General features: G+C 37.7%; 1 protein-coding gene across 1 annotated transcript; it reads right to left on the bottom strand.

Moving 5' to 3' along the window:
• Nucleotides 1-8,964: 8,964 nt before the first annotated feature.
• Nucleotides 8,965-18,802, bottom strand: LOC117292522. Its single transcript, XM_033774597.1, has 3 exons — nt 18,517-18,802; nt 11,321-11,621; nt 8,965-11,000 (listed from the first exon to the last, which is right to left on the bottom strand). The coding sequence occupies exons 1-3, from the start codon at nt 18,542-18,544 to the stop codon at nt 10,796-10,798; spliced, it is 534 nt and encodes a 177-aa protein (XP_033630488.1). The 5' UTR covers nt 18,545-18,802; the 3' UTR covers nt 8,965-10,795.
• Between the last annotated feature and the right edge of the window lie 1,187 nt (nt 18,803-19,989).

The following is a 19,989-nucleotide window of genomic DNA, read 5'->3' as shown; positions in this document are numbered from 1 at the left end:
GGCAATTGCATTTTATGCTTCCGTTAAAGACACTGGGCACTATTGCTATTGGTGTATCTCAATGTATGCATAAAATAAACCTGTGCAAATTTTAGCTCAATTGGTCGTCGAAGTTGCGAGATAATAATGGAAAAAACAACACCCTTGTCACCTGAAGTTGTGTGCTTTCAAGATGCTTGATTTTGAGACCTCAAAATCTAATTCTAAATTCGTGGAAAATTACTTCTTTCTCGGAAACTATGTTACTTCAGAGGGAGCCGTTTCTCACAATGTTGTATACTATCAACAGCTCTCCATTACTCCATTACTCGTTACCAAGTAAGTTGTTATGCTAATAATCATTTTGAGTAATTACCAATAGTGTCCAGTGCCTTTGATTGTCACGCCTGCATTGTAGTGCAGACATTATGAAAGGACTTGTGGGATTGGTGGTAAATAACTTATTCGGGTTCAAAAATGCACAAAAACAGGAAACAAATAGAACCTACCTGATGGAAAAAGTCAGTGTGCTCTGCTCTGATGTCTTCGTTAAGAAGAATCTGTATGTGTATATAATATAATAAAGAGGACATTAAATAGTAATATTATAAATGAAAACTGTTAACAAGTTGTCAGTATTCAATTATTTTGTTATTGTTCTTTGGTGTTAATATTTATTTTCAATTGTTTGGGGTTTTTCCTTGAGGGGTTTGCATAAGTTGTGTTTTCGTTAATTTGTTTTGTTTTTTTGTTTTTTAATTCAATGTTTTTTCTTTTCTTGTTTATGTTTGTTTTTCTCAGGTAGGGTTGTGCCACTCCTTTTATCCACTCTCACAAAAAAACCATGACATTGTTGGTTATTGTTTATTTACATACATTTTTATTCGTTTATTTGTTTTTATTTATTGTTTCCACACACACACACACACAAAAATATGTTTGTGTCTTTATTATTATTATTTGTATTATTATTATTTAGTTAATTAATTTTTTTTATTATAATTTTTAACAATTTATGTATTTTAGGGGAGAGGTGGTGTACTGTATTTTGATTTGTGCATGTTGTTTTATGATTTCGTTTGTTTTGTTTATCCTTTTACTGGGGTTTAAGCACTGCTCTATTGCCTCCTGCAGTCTGCATTTGACACATTTCTGAAAACAAAAAGACAAGTGTACATAACATGGTTTTAAAATAGCAGTTGACACATTTATAGAGCTTTATTACAGGTTCTTTTACACATGTAAACATTTACCCTAAATAAACAGATAGGCATGAAAACACAGTCACAATCACAGAGCCATTCTTTCACATTGAAGTAAAAACTGCCGAGAGATCCATTCTCTGCTTCTAGTGACGCACAAGTACAAATGTCAGTGATTTTCCAGTTAGTGGTTTCTGTCGACTCTGAACTATGTTTATAGCTGGCCTTTACAGTCGACATTTACAGAGGGCCCCAGAGGCCATCAGGTGCTTGTGAGGTTCACCTTCTCGTTTAAAGGTGCACTGCATACAAATTTGTATTTTTGAGAAAACAGAATCCTATTTCAAGAAAGAATTTGTATGCCACCAGCCGTTGATTTCACAAAGAGTTGGGACTCGTCTTATCTCGAGTTAGGACGAGTAACTCGTCCTAACTTAGGATTAATCTAAAGGTCTGCATGCTACAGTGCAGGGTTGGGATTCGTCCCAAGTCCTAAGACTAATCTTAAGTTAGGACGAGTTTGGTGAAATCGACGGCAGTTGTTTTTGAGAACCTCTGGATTTGGATAATCAACACTCTAATTAGAGCCAAACAAAAAAGAAGATTACAAAGAAATTTCAGTTTTAGATGTGGGTGGGAGGTAAACCCCAGATAAGGATTTGAGGCAAAACCCACACAATCAAGTAGGGACTGAAAACTCAATCCACATAGTGTCCTTGTTGGGATTTGAACCGGGTCCCAGAGGAAGACCTTTACTATAGCAGTCTAGTTCACCGAAGCCAAGCTAGCGCCATTTGAGTCATTAGCAGAATGTGGGTTCGAATCCCTGTCATGACACTTACAATATTAGCCAGTAATGCTTCATACAAAGTTGGGATACTAGTAATGCACTCTGCTCTTCACCAGCTAGGTTCCTTGTGGATAATACCCATGCCTACCTCTTTACGGACTGTGGAGGGGATAACCCTGTTTCAGCCCCAGGAGTAGGTGGCAGCGTGCCCATGTGACAGCTGGTTTGGATCCACACCAGTGTATAGTCCTAGCCTTGAAGTGGCTGTCCGGACGTGTGATGTTTTTGATATCTCATAATAAAAAAATATGCAAAATAAAAATAAATTTATTTGTGTCATCACCACAGTAGCCCCTTTCCCAAGTTGCCTTGCAATAGTGAGTTACTGCATTTAAAGGCTGTGAGCACTTCAACTTAAAGGCGCCACCCCAATGCGGGTTTTCCAGAGTGGTTGGTGCAGTGGATTGGTCCGGACATTGGTGACATTCTCTATAGGTAAGTCAACACGCCACATGCATCCAGTTCTGAATAGGCTGTTTAATTCCTTGAAATGAAATAAATGTAAAATGTAAATTTCATGAGGAATTAATATGTAATCTTCCACAGCCACATACAGATGTAATTTTTCCCACATTTATAAATCATTGCATTGCCCCACTTACCCAATCGCAAATCGAAACATGTCCAATACATGTACTCAACAATAATGTTCATCGAGCGAAAGAAAATAATCAATCAATGTGTCATAAAACCTAATTTGATTAGTGTTTCTGTTGTTTAAAGACACTGCACACTATTGGTAATTGTGTATCTCAACATGGGCATAAAATAACAAACCTGTGAAAATCTGAGCCCAATTGGTCGTCGAAGTTGCGAGATATTAATGATAGAAAAAACACCCTTGTCACACCATGATCACACAAAGTGATGTGCTTTCAGATGCTTGATTTCGAGACCTCAAATTCTAAATCTGAGGTCTCGAAATTAAATTTGTGGAAAATTACTTCTTTCTCGAAAACTACGTTACTTCAGAGGGAGCTGTTTCTCACAATGTTGTATACTATCAACCTCTCCCCATTACGCGTAATCAAGAAAGGTTTTGTGATTATCATTTTTTTTCGAGTAATTATCAATAATGTCCACTGCCTTTAATCTCAAAATGGTTGGGGAAGTGTTTGGAGCACGACGATGTTTAGTTGCTCTTTGCCCTGTTGTGTGGGACCGTCAAGATCATGAAAGGACAGGCTCCATTTATTCAGATGATCAGTATTCAAAACGAGTTGCATTGTGCCTAGTCACGCACCGAAAGCGTCTGGAGGCGGAAATGTAATGTTATGACGCCTTGTCACTTAACTGTGTGAGGAGATTGTGAACATAGGTTGTCAGTTTTTTTGAGGGCGAAATTGTTTTGATACAGGAATGTGACGGTTAGGTTTATTTGACAGAACGACGTGGCTGTCGGAAGTTATTTTGCTTGGCCGGAATTCATAGTGAAGAGATTCACCTGAAGATAAACCAAAAGGCAATCAATCAATCTTAATTGCTAGAGTGTGCTGTCACAACAAGAGTAAATCATAGCGCTTTGTGAAATAAGTTCATGACTCCTTGGTATAGTTCATAATGATCATGAATAGACTGTTCGGGGAAACTGCCTTTTTCTTTTTTGTATTCATTCATAATGGAGGGAATGAGACAATTTCTTTGATTTTCCATTTGGTGGGACAGTGGGAAATATTTGGTAGAATTAGGCGCACAGTAAGGGCATGTCGTGAGAAAGATGTTTGGCTCATAACGGACCATCGCAGACTGTCCATTGAATGTTATAAAGGTAGAATAACAAGCAATGGCAGCCATTTTGAAAATTGTGACATGTGCTTGGGAATGTTACTCCACATACATTTTTTTGAAATGACAAATCTGCGATGGCCGTGTAGCCAAAATATCATTCTCATGGCATACCCTGACTGTGTGCCTAATTCCTTGCTTGTATCATCAAATGCACCATCACATCACCTTCTGGTATACTGACAGACCTTGAGCATTGACGTCATCACGGCGCCATCTTAGAGGTGAAACGATAATGAACAATGGATGGAAAACACAGCTTTGTATGTGCAGGGCACAGGATCGGCCAATTAGCAAACTTCTTTTAACCCCAGCTGAGGGCGCCATAGACAAATGACGTCATGAGAATAATTAATAGAAAGTAACATTTTTATATGCATTCATATTCTTGCCCTATTGTAACACAATACCTGTGTTAATCGTGTACCTACATCACTAATCGTGTTCCCAAATGTAGCCCAAATCTTATTCCAAATTGTAGCCCGTACCATAATGTAGCTTGCATCTTAAAGTAGCCCCAACTTTGTACCCAAGTGTAGCCCACACCTAATGAAGGTCACACCTTGTGCCGTTAAATGTATCCCGATGTAGCAATAAAGGACGAACTTGTCTTCAAAAATAAAATGCCAAACCGTTCCCCGCTCAGCAGATTTGGTTTCGACCTCGATTTCAACCAGAGGGAAACATAATGGCTACCAATGATCCAGTGCAATGTATACTGTATTTGCTGGAAGCTTTTGGTTTTGTGTTAAGATATCATTACTAAAATTTGGACTGTGTAGCTGATTTGCTGTCGTGGAGCTCTAATGTTGATTGCATCAGGACTGGTGTATGACAGTTCACATGCATTTCACAACAACAGCATTAACAGAGTTTGTTATTTGCGTGTTCCAAGAACTCAAATACCCAATTAAAATGTAATGGTTGAGAGTTAATGAGATGAGTTTTTGTTGTTTTGTGTGTGGGCACATAGCTGTCACAGGCTTTAATTTGATGTAAGGAAATATAGACATAAAACACAATATCTATCAAAATACCATAGTATTGTTGTCGTTGTCGTCGTTGTCGTCGTCATCGTTTTCCTCGTTCGTCATTGTCGTTGGTGTTGTCCTCGTTTGTAAAATTGTCGTTGTTGTTCCTCGTTCGTCATTGTCGTTGTTGTTGCTGCTGCTGCTGATGTTGTTACTATTTTGCTATAAAAATGTTCTGCTGCTGATGCTGTCATCGCTGATGTTGCTGTTGGTATTGCTGTTGCTGCTACTGCTGCTGTTTTGTTGTCAATGTCGTCTGCGTTTTCGTAGTCGTTGTCGTTGTTTTTGTCGTTGTTATTGTGCTTCTGTTGCTGTTGCTGTTGATATTGCTGTGGTTGCTACTGCTGCTGTTGCTGCTGCTGTTGTTGCTGCTGCTGCTGCTGCTGCTGCTACTGCTGCTGTTGCTGCTGCTGCTGCTGCTGCTGCTGCTGCTGTTGTTGTTGTTGTTGTTGTTGTTGTTGTTGTTGTTGTTGTTGTTGTTGTTGTTGTTGTTGTTTTTGTTGTTGTTTTTGTTTTGTTTTGCTATACTGTTACTACTAGCACTGTTGTTGCTGTTTCTTGTACTGATATGGTGGTGTTGTCAGTTTCATAGGTTGGTTTAGTTTCCTAGACCACTAATGGTGGTTTAGTTTCCTAGGTTGAATCTTTTGGGTATTTTTGTTTTCAAAATATAATTTTATGTAGGCCAACCAAACGTGTAACAATACATATTAGTGAGTCGGATTCATCAGGCTTGCGAGGTATTGATGAAATTAACTATGAGCGTCTTACACACGAAGTATATAATAATCCAAATTACAATAGTTGTTATGTTGTCATTCACTCACGAAGGCGTTCCATCAAACATGCTAAGCGAAATGTAAATGGGGGCAAGCCTTCATCAATATACAATTGAATAACATCTCAAATGAACTAGAACAAGAGTCTAAAGTCGACATTTACACAGCCATTTAGTCCTTTATTACAATTCCAACATTCAAATAGCAAATTATTAAACCAGACAAATCATAAAAAATAACATAAAGTACAGTTAATATTCAATTTCCACCAAGCAACCGGCATTTAATAAAAAGCACCAGTCATTAAACACACTCTGTTCGACAATCACATCACCTGACAAGAGTTTCAAGAAACATATAAAATTGCACAAAATATCCATATTGTCGAAATGTGACTCAATGCAGTGATGGGGGTGGGGGATATTGCTCCGTTGTCGTGCCAATACAAGAGGCGCGTGTAATCTTGGTCGATGAAAACACATAATATATGAAAGTTTCCCATTGTGTGGTGAATGGGGATTTCGCACCTTCTTGCATGGCATTAACAGTTTGCTCTTTGGTCGTTTCAGTGTATCTGTCATTTTAAAACCCATAACTTATGCGTAATATAATGAAGATGTCGTTTACAGGCCATGTTTTGGTTTTTGAAAGGGTCTGGAAGCTGTTAAATGAATCTGCTGAGCTTATTTAGTGAAATAACGAGTTGCTGGTTACCAGCGTTAACAACATATAATACTCGTGATTATGGATGGTTCTCTGTTACTTTCGCTAAGCAAATCGATTCTTCAAGAAGTAGTGTTGGCTAAAACGGTGTTATGGTTAAGCAGATATTAGTCCCAAATTAGATCAAAATTCCCTGGAGTTTGTTCGCACACAAAAATGTGTCTTGTGGAGAAACATATTTTGCAGAATTGGTGTGGATACCAGCCAGAGAACACCATGTGTAATTCGCCCTATTGCAACTGCTTCCCAGCAGCCCTTTCTTTCTTTATACATATATAATAATGTTATACTATTATGTTGATTAATGAAATGAAATATTTTTCCTCTGTCTTTTTGCAAATTTTACTATGTCTTTCGCTGAACAGTTTTAAACTTTGCCCCCTCCGCATCATAGGATTATGAATACTATTTATTACTATTATTAGTATTTGTTTATTGAAAGCCAAACATTGCACCCCAAAGAATGATTTACGTGTGAACACTGTTCATTACATGAGTTATTAAGGGGAGTACAACGTGTGTGAGAGGACAGGGTACCAGACCGAACTGTCAAGCTGTTTTTTATATAAAAACATATTAAATACAAATAAAAACAAATGAGTCAATGGTATGAAAACTATGTCTTCACTGTGTGTCCCCTCCCTATGAAACTCACGCCCCACCCCTCCCACATTCTCAAGTATTACAATGAACCCATGACGTGGATAAATTAGAATACATCAAAATCCAACAACATAATTTGACTAAACCTAAACTACTTTAACACCATAATCCAATCACAAACTAACCACAAATACTTTACGCTTACAAATTAAATTAGTACTTTTTGTGAAATAATAATTAAAAAAAACAGATTCCATTAAAATTACACTTTATATGCAAAGATGACATACAACGCTGTATAATTATCAAAAGTAAAACACTTATAATAAATAATAATATATAGTCACATTATACCACATTACTTTTTTATTTAAAATATAATATCACATGCAACCACACCTATTATATCAACCACTTAATAATTTTCAACTCAACATGTCAAGCTTGAAAAACAAATGCTACACCATGGAAGATTACATTCATTCCACACTGCAATTTTTGTAAAGGAATTTTGTCTTTAAAGCTAGTCAGGAATGGCACAATGGTGCATTCATTCCGATTATCATTTATTTCCAAGAAAAGTATTGGGCATAATGATTACAAGAAATGGTTCGTTCATTCCGAACCTCCGGTTAAATGGGTGATAATTAATAGCACAGGTTATATTAAATAACTAAAAGTACCTTGTATTGAAGCAACCAATAGTACCTTATATTGGGGCAACCAATAGTTTATTGGGGCAACCAATAGTTTATTGATGCAACCAATAGTTTATTGATGCAACCAATAGTTTATTGATGCAACCAATAGTTTATTGATGCAACCAATAGTTTATTGATGCAACCAATAGTTTATTGATGCAACCAATAGTTTATTGATGCAACCAATAGTTTATTGATGCAACCAATAGTTTATTGATGCAACCAATAGTTTATTGATGCAACCAATAGTTTATTGATGCAACCAATAGTTTATTGATGCAACCAATAGTTTATTGATGCAACCAATAGTTTATTGATGCAACCAATAGTTTATTGATGCAACCAATAGTTTATTGATGCAACCAATAGTTTATTGATGCAACCAATAGTTTATTGATGCAACCAATAGTTTATTGATGCAACCAATAGTTTATTGATGCAACCAATAGTTTATTGACGCAACCAATAGTTTATTGACGCAACCAATAGTTTATTGATGCAACCAATAGTTTATTGACGCAACCAATAGTTTATTGACGCAACCAATAGTTTATTGATGCAACCAATAGTACCTTATATTTACAAAACCTCAGCGTGACTCCTGCCTCCTTTATCACTAATGTACCTCATCTTGATTCACAGATAGAACATTTAACCAATGCTGGGTTGCCAGCAATACCAATATGCATTCCAAAGTAAGCCCACAAAAAGCTGCACTTCTTGGTTCAAACGGAATATAGCCCTCGGATACTCTATTGGAATTAGGGTTAAAATATCGAGGGAAACATTTATATTTTGTTAAATTAATATAAATATTATGGGGCTGCGTTTATTGTGTGTACAATGTAATGCGATCAAAAGGCAATGACCTAATGAAACCGTCGTGTCCACGGACTCTCACCATTAACATTATCATCAATAAGAGTGTGAATGAATGTGTGAAAGCAAACAGTTTACTGTCTTTTTCAATACTGATCACTTTCATTTTACGCAAAATGTTCAAATCTTCGAGAAAGCGTGGAGCTCTGATTCTGCTCACTGTCTTGTGAAAAGTGGATTATTGTAAAAACTAAAATACTTCGATGATATGGTATTTTTTTCCCTTTTGGTAGTAGCTTGTGTTTTGTCATTTTTATTGACAGTCTTTTTATTAACTTCTTATTTTGTATTTTACAAACCATTTGTAACGCAACATCGTAAAATTTTGTTCTACCAAGTTTACTCTGAATACAGATGCATTAAGGCCTGTCCCGCCAATGTATTGACCAATCACAGTAGCAGCTTTATGACAAGAATTCATTAAGCCCCGCGTATCGTCAAAATACGTAAAGGCACACTGTCTACTAAAAACCGATGAAGCACCATACTATTTTGACATTCACTTGTTGATTATAGACCTTTCAATTGCCTTTCCATTATTGATAAACAAAGTGCACCGGATGTGATGGCCGGCCAAATGTTACCAAAATAATCAATCGTGTAAAACAATTGTGACAAAAATCAATATTTTTTTGTAAAGATTCATGAGCTTAAATAACTCTTATGAATTCATTTTTAATTGTTTTACATACTATGGCCATCTGTTTGTGATTTGCATAATAGCTTTCCATAGTTTTCTAACCGCGTTGCAAATGAAAGGTCTATAGGCATTTTCATTGTCGATAAACAAACCGGACTTTTTAATTCAATAAATTACCTCTCATTAAGTAGTTGCTTTGTTTTCAATAAAACCTACATGATGATTTAAATATTTGTATAACCTTGTTACGAACAATAGCGATCTGTTTTTTCTGTGCATTGATGACTTTGCAAAGTTTTCAAACCTGGTTTGGCAAAAACTCGGGCTTTGGCGTTGCAATAGAAAGGTCTCATATTTTCACCTTGTGGGCGTGGTCTATTGATTGGTCTTAATTACTCGACTAAGCAAGCACCCATCACCCACATATGATTTGTTTTGAGGAGTTCATGTTTGCACCAAGATAATTATTAATTAAGCCAGTCCATCAGTTCATTCATTGTTTTCCTTGTGATCATGTACGATTGCTATGCTAATACTTGCTTGTTACATGTTCATAGAGTAAGAACAAATGTGGCGATATAGGCCATTTTCGCATGCTGGACCCACTCTCTGGAACGACTTTACCTCTTCAAATTCATAAGATTTCTAGTGTTGATACTTTTGAGATTAGTTCGAAAAACTAGCTCGTTTAACTGTTATATAATTGTTCTTTTTCTGATTTTCTTCTTTCTTATACTGTGTGGGGATTCCCTCTCGTGCGCCTTGCGCACCTTAATCTGGTGGATTTTTGCGCCTTATAAAGTACTCTATATTATTATTATTTGAGGTGACAATTTGATTTAAATTGGAGGAAATGTTTTAAAAATCAGTCATGCAGTCGTGTTCGTCAGTATGTCCGGCGTTGGTCAGCAGTGGTTCCTAAATTTGCCTTATCAATTAGTAGTTGGAATCGGACTGGAGCGGATTTGTTGTGGAATGGTCTCTTTAAATGTCTTTAATTCTTCTCGCATACAGGACCTTATTACAAAAACAGTTTTTTTTTTCTCTGAACAGGTCTGTTTATCTGTGGACTGATGTTTTTAAATTGGTACAGGCCTTTCTGGTCACTCACTTTAAGAGCTATTCACTTAATAAATACAAATCATTGCATTATTACCAATACAGTGTCCTTGCTTAAGCCGTCCACGTTCGGAAGTAATGTTGTAAATCTCCATAGCAATGAAATGCATAAAACTTAAAAGAGGAACATCTTCTACAAATGTCCACCTTTTCCTTGACGTCTTGTACTTTTCTTCTTCAATCCAAGAGAAACTTAAGGAAGGGGTTATATGTGCTGTGCAAACAATGGAGCCAAACGTGCCTGTGTGAATCTTCAATGATGCTGACGTCACGAGGTCATGGCTTAAACACAAAGCCAGCAAAGTGCACGGACGGGTTACTACAAAAAAAGAACACATGCACTGCATGTTACATCTTGGTAGGCAGGTCACCACAGCGCTACTCACTGTTTACATGTGAGTTACACAATGGTTACTGGCTGTGAACCATACACTTTCGTAGTCTCCCAGTCCTTCATCATCTGTGATGAAAAAGATCAATCTCCTTTCGATCTGGCGCACTTTTTCATTTGTCCGTCTTTTTCTCGGACAGTTTCTTCTTAGCGCCAGTGAGTTCAACATTCTGGGGTCTAAGCAACAGGTCCTGCTGGTGCTTGTTTTTGGCATTGCCCGCCCCTTTTGGAGCCTTAGTTCGTTGACCTTTGACACGCTGGTTCTTGTGGTCACCAGAGGCGTTGGTGGCAGCAGATGAAGCGCCTGCCACTTTCTCTCTAAGGATATCACAAGGAAGAAAGTAAACATTGAAAACCCGAGACATGTCATTGCTATTTTTCTCATGTCATTTTGGACTCTCGTTTTGAGAGTTTGAGAGTCTCCTAAACCAACTTTACACACAACGAATAGGTCTAGAACTTCATCTCTGGCTGAAAGGGCAACTTCCATTGTAAATTCATAAATTTAACACACACACTTGGTGTTACCGCAAACCAAATAATATATTGATACCTCACCACGCAGTGCCTCAAATCCCATATTATTATAATACTGATTAACCAAAAAAGCAATAAGTTAAGTAGAATGTCAAGCTTACTCTTCTCCATCATCAAACTCCACGCCGCATGATGGACAGGCCGCGCCGTATTGAATCTTACAACACAAAAGTCCGTAGCTTCGATGGTGAATCACGATCCCTGAACGGCAGACCGGGCACAGCCCACCGGGCACGGCCTTGTCCGTGCATAGGCCTAGGGCACCAGGGGCGACTATGGCAGCTGGGGCAGTGAAGGAGCGCATGATAGTGGGGGCATAGGGCCTGCAGCCCGTGCAGCGTCGGTCACATGCCAGATGGGAATCCCTCCTCGTTCGGTCCAGCTGATTTAGGTAAGGGGTCCCTGCATCCAAAGATAAACAGAGAAAAAAAAACCATTAGAAACCAACAAGACGCAGTGAAACGATCCATACATAGTGATTGATGATATTACTCACATGTCTTTCAGATTGTTTGAACACAATCTGAGAGACGTTTCTGACAGTCTCTCGGATTCAGATTTGGGGATAAATACCCATTACCTTGACAGTGAAATGATTCTCAACATGCTTTGAACTAGCTTAAACGTATAAAAGAAAATCTTGAGTACTTTGTGTTAAAAGCATGAAACTTGGGTCAAGTATACGGTTGGTACAGTGAACGTATATTTATTATTTATTTGCAAACCTATATGTGACCTCCCATTGTCAAATATCAAACTAAATTTACTGTTATTAAAATTTTGTGCATTGTTTTCACTGAACCGAATTTGACAACAACTTTAAATCTAGAAGATGCAACTTAATTTGCGTTTCCCTCAAACAATGTACGAGTCCCCTTTAAAGCTTGGCGCTCAAACCCCTTGCACGATCTACCAATCATTACATAAACGAAGAAAGTTATTATATATCAAACACGTTGCCGTCTGCAAATGTCTCATTTCTTCGTCTCTATTTAAATACTCCAGTTGAAAGAGTGAAAAGATAAAGAGTCTGCCTTAACAGACGATAGGGAATCGACCCTCAAATTTTTAATTGATTGATTTGTATCGACGCACCGTGTCTACTGCAGACATTAGGGGTGAGCTAGACGCCATTGCGCCCCAGTCCTTGAAGTCAAAGTATACATTTGGCTTTTGGAGCAGTGCGATTGTTTTAATGCTTTATAAATATAGACGAATACTATCAAACTAACCAGTGAAAATTTAATTTCAAAAGATGGAAGCATCTATTAGAGATATCGCCAAAAAATATAGAGCGATTAAGTCAACGAATAATAATCTGTAATCTTTATAGAAAACGCACTTGAGAAAGGTTTCTGACCGTACCGTTTATTACATTCAAATTTGGGGCGATATACAAACCCATTACCTCATGGTGAAATGGTACTCCAAATGCTTCATACTGTTGAAACCCATAGTAAGTTTGCATTGTCATACTGTTTAAAGATGATAACCAAACGTATACGTATAGCATGCTGAAACCCAAGTAAGTTTGCATTGTCATTATAACCAAACGTATATACAATTCCCCACACGCAGACGTTTTCAAGTCTTATCGCACTGTCATGTGCATTTGAATGCAAAAATTAGACGTAATCTTCTGGGTGAATTTATGGAGCAATTAGCTGATGAGCATTGCATCAAAGTGTAGCAAAGCTGAACTTGTGTATGCTTTAATTAGCTTATGCCCTCATGCCATTATAAATAGAGTGTCCATCCAGCACACAAAGTCACTGTCGTCTATAAAGTAGTCAAACAATGTTTTCATATACCTCATGTTTAAGTCTTTTTCTTTTTTAAGTACCGATACTCAATCCTAGATTGGGGGGGAAAAACATAGTTATTCTTTATCCCCAATGCAATTTCCATCTATTAAATACAAACTTAATTTTATTTTCTCACCAAACCATTGCAATCCTATAGCTGGTAAGAAGCCATACAAATCAGCATCTAGGAATTCTGATTTTTATCAGCTTTTAGTCTGAGAGAATTCCTTAAGTTCAATAAAATGTTGTCGTCGTGCGTGCGAGATGAGTTTTACAGATTTGCAAATCTATAAAACTCGTTTAGTGTACGCAAAGTATGCTGTTGTGTAAAGGTCGTAGATGAGTAATCGTGCTTGCTATTCATTTATTAATTGCGTAGGCCGGTTTAATCAGTCTTGCCTATTTGCATAAAGCCCAATCGTGTACAATTAATTATATTCACTCTTTACAAAGGAAACTATGGCATTTCGTATGATTTATATTGAAAAAAATTGAAACAAGAGATTGTTGGCGTTGAAATTGTGTAATTGTTTTCTTCCTTTTAAATTTTAGTATTCTGTGTATATTGTTCTGTAATTTGCCCCTTGGTCCCCGTGGGAACCATGTTTAAATGAAAGAATGAAAGAACCATCACAGGATTGCCAAAACTTTGTAGGAGGTTTGCAGAAGATTAAAATGAGAGGTGCTGAATACAATTTAGGATTTGAATGATACTCTAGAGGTTTTCTTCTTTGACTTTAACAGAGGGCGCCCTTACCTAATGACGTCATGTGCAAGGTTTATCGGGTGTCCTATTTTACACGGATAAACTGGCGTCTGACACTTGGTCGGGATGTCTGCCTGTCTGTCTGTCTAACTGGTATAGTTATTTCAACATCAGATTAAATATAGTTCTTTTACTTTCTAAATCGTGACTCCATCACAGGCATATCATCACCGACAGAACTGTAGAGAATTTGTGAACCAACGGATGAAAACAATTTATATCTAAAAGCTCACTGAGTGTTATAAAGATCGCTGAGAAATCTTTGATTCAAAAATATATTGAGAAAGTCGAGGTAAAATAGTTTAACGACGTCATAAATCATCACAAACTCTTTGTTTTTCTATTGCACGTAGGCCCTACATGTGATGTATGATAAGTTATCAGACGGAACATAAACAGGTTTTATTGTTATTACTCAAGCGTGATTACGTATATAGTTGGGTAAAATATTTAAATGATTATTGTTTTGTTTTTTTCTGAACTTGCTGGTTGGATTGAATGTATTTCCCCCGAAAAGCAGTGGTGCATCACACGTTTGAGGCAATTTGATACCTTTGGTCTATATATCTTGGTCTATATATCACTTATGTACATACCAGTAACAATTACTCCCCGTTTGTGATTGGATGTAGACTTAACCTCAATCCCGCCCCCACTATCATAACTAAACACTTTCAAATCATATTCGCACGTTGAACGTTTCACAAAAGAAACCACATAACGAATATTGATCAGATCTGATATTTCAGCAATCTGTATTATGACCAAAATCATGAAGAGAAAAAAATAACTGTTCATTGTTTAAGTAAAGACTGCCGCATCACATGTATTGGTTTACCCTTTTTAAATAAAATTAATGTATGTGTCGGATTATCAATCAACTGACAAAAAATAAACACTTTATCAGATTTCGTCCGCCATGCCCCGATGAAAACGAAATTTATATTCGCGCCACAGCACCTCACCCTTTTAAAAATATCGAAGCTTTTTGTATTATGCATCCGTTTTGTGCTGTCTGCTCTGTTGAAGCTGAATGCGACGCCGTACAAATATAAATGCTTTCAAAGCGCGAATTGGGGAAGAAAGGGTCTTTCTTTTTTATATACGGGAAGAAAGTGAAATGTGAGCCATTCGGTGTGAATAATGTATAAATAAGGAAGAAACTATAAACAAACTAGTAAAATGGGTCCACGGTGAAAGGCATGAGACAGGAAGACATGTATGCCACAACTTCAGAGAATGTAAACCGCTAATGTTTTTTTTTCCAGGAACATGGCAATGCTCTGCTGCATGTCAACTAATGTAAACACACCATGTGGTTTAATAACCTTAAATGTATTCTGATGTATAATAATGTCTTGGATGCTTGGCATTGAAGATCAAGTCATAACGCCCCACATTGTTTGGCAATGTGACGCCGGTTCATGTGGTAATGTAATCTAATTCATTAGCCAGAAAGCTAATTTTATTAAGGCAAAATGCTAGAGTATGGATGTAATGCATGGTTGTAATGCAATTGCTGTGTGTTCTATTGTAAACAGGCAAAAGGCAAAACTAAGCATATTGTTATTATTTATCCTGCAAGGTATATGTGGGTTTGCGTTTTGAAGTCTGATACCTATTCCTGTATAGCCCCGTGTATGTAATCTACACTAATGATGCCAATCAAACCAGAAACACCGTGGCGATCCCCACAACACACCAAACCAACAGCTTTACGTCCCACCCGAAGGACGCAGCAATAATAGTCAAGTGTCTTGCTTAAGTGTCACGACCTGACTCGAACCCACTTTTGAATCTGCACACACTTGCTGGTAGTGTATAAGCACTTTATGTAGTCCACCAAATACATAAACCTACAAACCTGTAGAAGTTTGAGATCGATCTGCCATCTGGCCAGATGGGTCACGAGAACAAATCTGTTTATTCCATGTCATGTCACCGTCGTGAAGAGACCGGTGGACTATCGGGACGGTTTTTTTTTTGTGGGCTTATTTTTTAGAAAAGAGTTGAAATGATTCAAAAGAAGATGTATACCTTTTTATAGACAGTTAGTGAGACATTTTCCACGAAGCTTGATGTTTACAAACAAAATAAACTTGGAATATCTGTTTAGTCCATTTGCTAATCCTTTTTAGTCTTCATATGATCAGAAAAACATGACAACTTAAATGACGAGAGGTATCGAAACGGCGCGCTGTCCATGGTAGCTAGCTGTTTTTTTTACTGGCCATTTTACTCCATAAAACAATCAGACTTTTCACAATCTTATAAAACTCATCGAGTCGTAGCTGTCCTTTTATAACTAGCCTTTTAGCGAGGCCTTCGTGGCTTGGAGAGCCCCGGACCAGAGCGACTGGAACGGGAGACCAAGCACTCGAAGTCGCCACTCGATCGCCGCCTCGACCCGCGCTTGTGGTCTCCCGTTCCAGTCGTTCCGCTCTTTATGCCACAAAGGCCTTGGCAAAAGGCTACCTTTTAGCATGATTGCTTGCAATGCCGTGACAATTTTCCAGCCGATATCATTCGCCAAAAGTTCTTATTGTTGCCTGGGTATCCTTCGAACGCTTCAAGGCTAAGATGGATTGGCATTTATCTAACAACTGACTGTTATTTGTAGCAAGCTGGTCGAAACGTTGAGACCTATGTTAAGAACTCACGTCGCGTAAGTTAAGTTAATAACGATCCAGTAAAGGCTGAAGTAGTACTTCCGGCGGATTTTCTATCTTCCGCCTAGGTATTAGTTAAATAGGTATTGTGCTAAACGCCTCAATTTGTTCACGCTTGATATATTAAATGCACGTGCACCTAAGCATAAACCAGAATTTTGTTAGTTTCACTCAAAATTTGATAGAAATTTTTTTTCGTTTAAAACTATAGTTTCTAAGCATCCAGTTTGTTTCAGAGTTTAAACAAAATGGCCTACTCCATGGCAATTATTTGAAAGTTCGCAACACTATTGAATTGAACAGTCATACTAAACAGCCACAGACATTCTGGTTGAATTTCAAAAAAGACTCACGACGTCCCTTGATTTAGCAAATAAAATTTACAAAACTTTTGAGGGAAAGATATGGACACAAAAAAAGGCCTTTTGCCACTTTTAGAATGAGTCTCTTTTGGTTCAACTTTTCAATAAGAAAAATTAAACAATTCCAGACTAAAATTCGTTCATTACTTGTTTCCAATCACCACACCAATCAAGCGTTAGTCCTGGCGGTATTTCAGTCCTATGATGAAGGTCGCTCGTTAAAAATGGCCAAAAAATCCACTCGAGAAAATGTTCTGAAAGGCCACTCATCTCAATAACGAGGCCGCTCTTTGAAATGAAAAAAGAAATTAGGACGGTCAGACCGGAGAAGAAGATAAATTAATTATTTTTAGGCTGGGTCTCCTTTTAGATTGTTAAGACCAGGGCCCAATTTCATGGCTCTGCTTACCACCGAATTCTGCGCTTACGATCGCGATTCCCCGCTTACGTGCAAGCGCCGAATTTCTGCGCTAGCCTTGTAAGCGTAGAATGCCTAGTAACGTGAAGTACGCACGCGCAGAAGCCCAAATTCGCCGCTAACCCGTGAAATACGCTTGCCGTAAGCACTGAATTCCCTGCTTCCGTAAGCGCCGATTCTTTGCTTACGGTAAGCAGAGCCATGAAATTGGGCCCAGTATCCTCACTTGCTGTATCTCAACATATGCAGAAGAATAACAAACCTGGGAAGATTTAGGCTCATGGAAGTTGCAAGAAAATGATAACAAAATCACCCTTGTTGCGAAAAATTGTGTGCCTTCATATGGCTGAGAAAGACGTCATGTCTGAAGCCGGACTCAGATTTATATTTGTTGGTGAAATTGTACTTTTTTGTTAAAACTACGTTATTTTAACTATTACATTTCTAGCAATGTTTTTTTTTAATGTCGAAAGATCTCAAGTGCTCTTTACGATGTTAGTTTTTGAAGGTGTTTGATAAAATAACTAAAAATTTCCTTTAAATTTTATTATGCTAAAGGAGTATTTTAAGTTGTAACGCGCTTAATAGAACAAATTACTGATAGAGGTTTGTGTACACGATGCTGTCCTTGATAATAAAGACGGAGTGTTTTTAGGATTGCACGAACCTCAAACAAAAATGCAATATTGTCAAAACCGTCAATATTTAAATGGCAACGAATACCATCTGTATATTTTAGAGTCTCGAGCCATTACTACCTATGTAACTTTTAATAAAAACAAATTATAAAAACAGTCTGTGAAATATTTAGGGGGCCAAATTTTACATGAAATACCTGTGACGAAAACGGTTTGTGTCTCAAATGGTTTCTGTGCACGTTCCTGACAGCAGTTCGTTATTACTATCGCGGCAATCTAAATAAAGCAATGTTAATTTTTGAGTTCTTAAAATGCTATTTCCTCTTCATGACTCCAGTATGATTTTATTATCTGAGCTCTCAGACTAAATCCGATCGTGATTATTTTCGATAATTAATAATCGTGCCTTAATTTGGTACAGAACATGCACATAATATAAATAATATAACGAACCTTTTAAAATCTTTGATATAATCAATTTTTCATTAAGCTTTCATGGCTATAAAAGAAACAAACTTACAGCATAACGATGACAAGAGCAGTTAACGTTATTTTGACCTCATCAACAATAAGAAAAATGATTTCCAGAAAAGAAACACAATTCAGATGCAAATAATTATTATAATGATGTATACTTACGTCTCGGCCAGTTAAATAGAAGCGCCATATTCACCTATTCATCCATTATATATTGTGTATAGACTAGAATCTGCTGTTCGGTTGAAAGCAGAGAAATGCATTCAATGTACAATGTGCAGGAGGTTTCGCCTTGATACCTGATGATGGCGAGCAGGCACAGCGGTTATGTTATTACACTATATAGTCCAAGTGAGCACTATAGGGTTGAGGTATGTGTTATGCGTGTCCGTGTGCTGTCTTGAATGATGTGCGTGTGGTGTGTATGTGTGCAAGCAGCGAGGCAAGCGCACGGAGGAGGCAGAAACGAAACTCATTGCGATGGTAACCTAACCAGCTCTTTTTTTGCCTGCTGGAGGTGATGCAGTGCGCGGCGAGGCACGCGACGACTGTTGCATGTACAGACCGGTGGATATACAAAAACCATTTCCACCCAACAGCAATATTTAGCAAGGGTCCGTTGCTTGCTTTTAGCATGATTTCGAAATCGACCTCGATTATACGTTTATACTGTCCATCAAGGATGGCAATTAAGGGAAGATTTCATTGGGGACCTTTGAGTCGAAAATTGTTAAGCGATATGTTCTGCTTTTAAAGCAAGGTGAAGTTGGGTCCAGAGGCTTATAGTTCGCTGAACAAGTTAGTGTGCGAGAAATGTTAAAGTTTATTTTTGTTTGTATAATAGACCTAGCACTTGGGTGGTTATAAGTGTGGTGTAGTACTACCGACCCCGATTGATTTACCTAGCAAGTTTGCTGCCACCTTGCGCCCCAAAAAGTCTCAAAAATTTATATGACGTCATGAAGTATATTGTTGAAATCGATGAGCGCGTGTAGAGTTCAAGAGGATTCATTGTCAATTTGTGAATAAGATCTCAGCAAAAATGCCCTAACAGAAAGTAAGGCGGTACGTGTTTAGAAGAATGACATCGGTGTATTCACTCTGGAACCGCCTTTAGTTCGATGTGACGTCTCTCTGTCTCATGGGAAAGGCACAAAACAGTCTCAATTGCACCTTATTTTGTCCCAGCTGAGTCAATATTAAGGAATTTGACGCTGCATGAAGCCCTTCCTCCCTCGCTGACCTTTTAAGATAGGACAATCGGTTATCCATTCCACTATTAGTAACATCCCTTGACTTCAATACTTTATTTGGGTGGCAAATGTCGAAAAAGACCATAACTATAATATGAATGCTGCCAAATCCCTGAATTCTTTTACCCAAATTATCGTAGAGTGTCAAACAGCTCGGAATAGAACCCCGAAAGAACTGTCAATTTGACAGTATATTTTGTCTGGTTAACTTGGCATATACGACCCGATATGCCTTTTACAACGGAATAATTATTGCTTGCATTAACTTTTGCTTAGTATGTTGTGTCAGCGCCCCCGTCCCACCCCAAAGTCGTTCCGAAGAGGTTGGTCTGCAGAATTCTTAGAAATACGTCAACATTCCTAAATAGACAAAACGAAGCAA

This window comes from Asterias rubens, chromosome 7 (assembly GCF_902459465.1).
Source record: "Asterias rubens chromosome 7, eAstRub1.3, whole genome shotgun sequence".
NCBI classification, from domain to species: Eukaryota; Metazoa; Echinodermata; class Asteroidea; order Forcipulatida; family Asteriidae; genus Asterias; species Asterias rubens.
This window is presented reverse-complemented; position numbering and strand designations above follow the sequence as displayed.

Coding starts and splice junctions, on each gene's coding strand:
- LOC117292522 (XM_033774597.1), bottom strand. CDS start 18,544: ATGGCGCTTCTATTTAACTGGCCGAGAC. Junction 11,622..18,516: donor TCTATTTAACTGGCCGAGAC/GTAAGTATACAT, acceptor CTTTGGATGCAG/GGACCCCTTACCTAAATCAG. Junction 11,001..11,320: donor GAGTTTGATGATGGAGAAGA/GTAAGCTTGACA, acceptor TGATATCCTTAG/AGAGAAAGTGGCAGGCGCTT.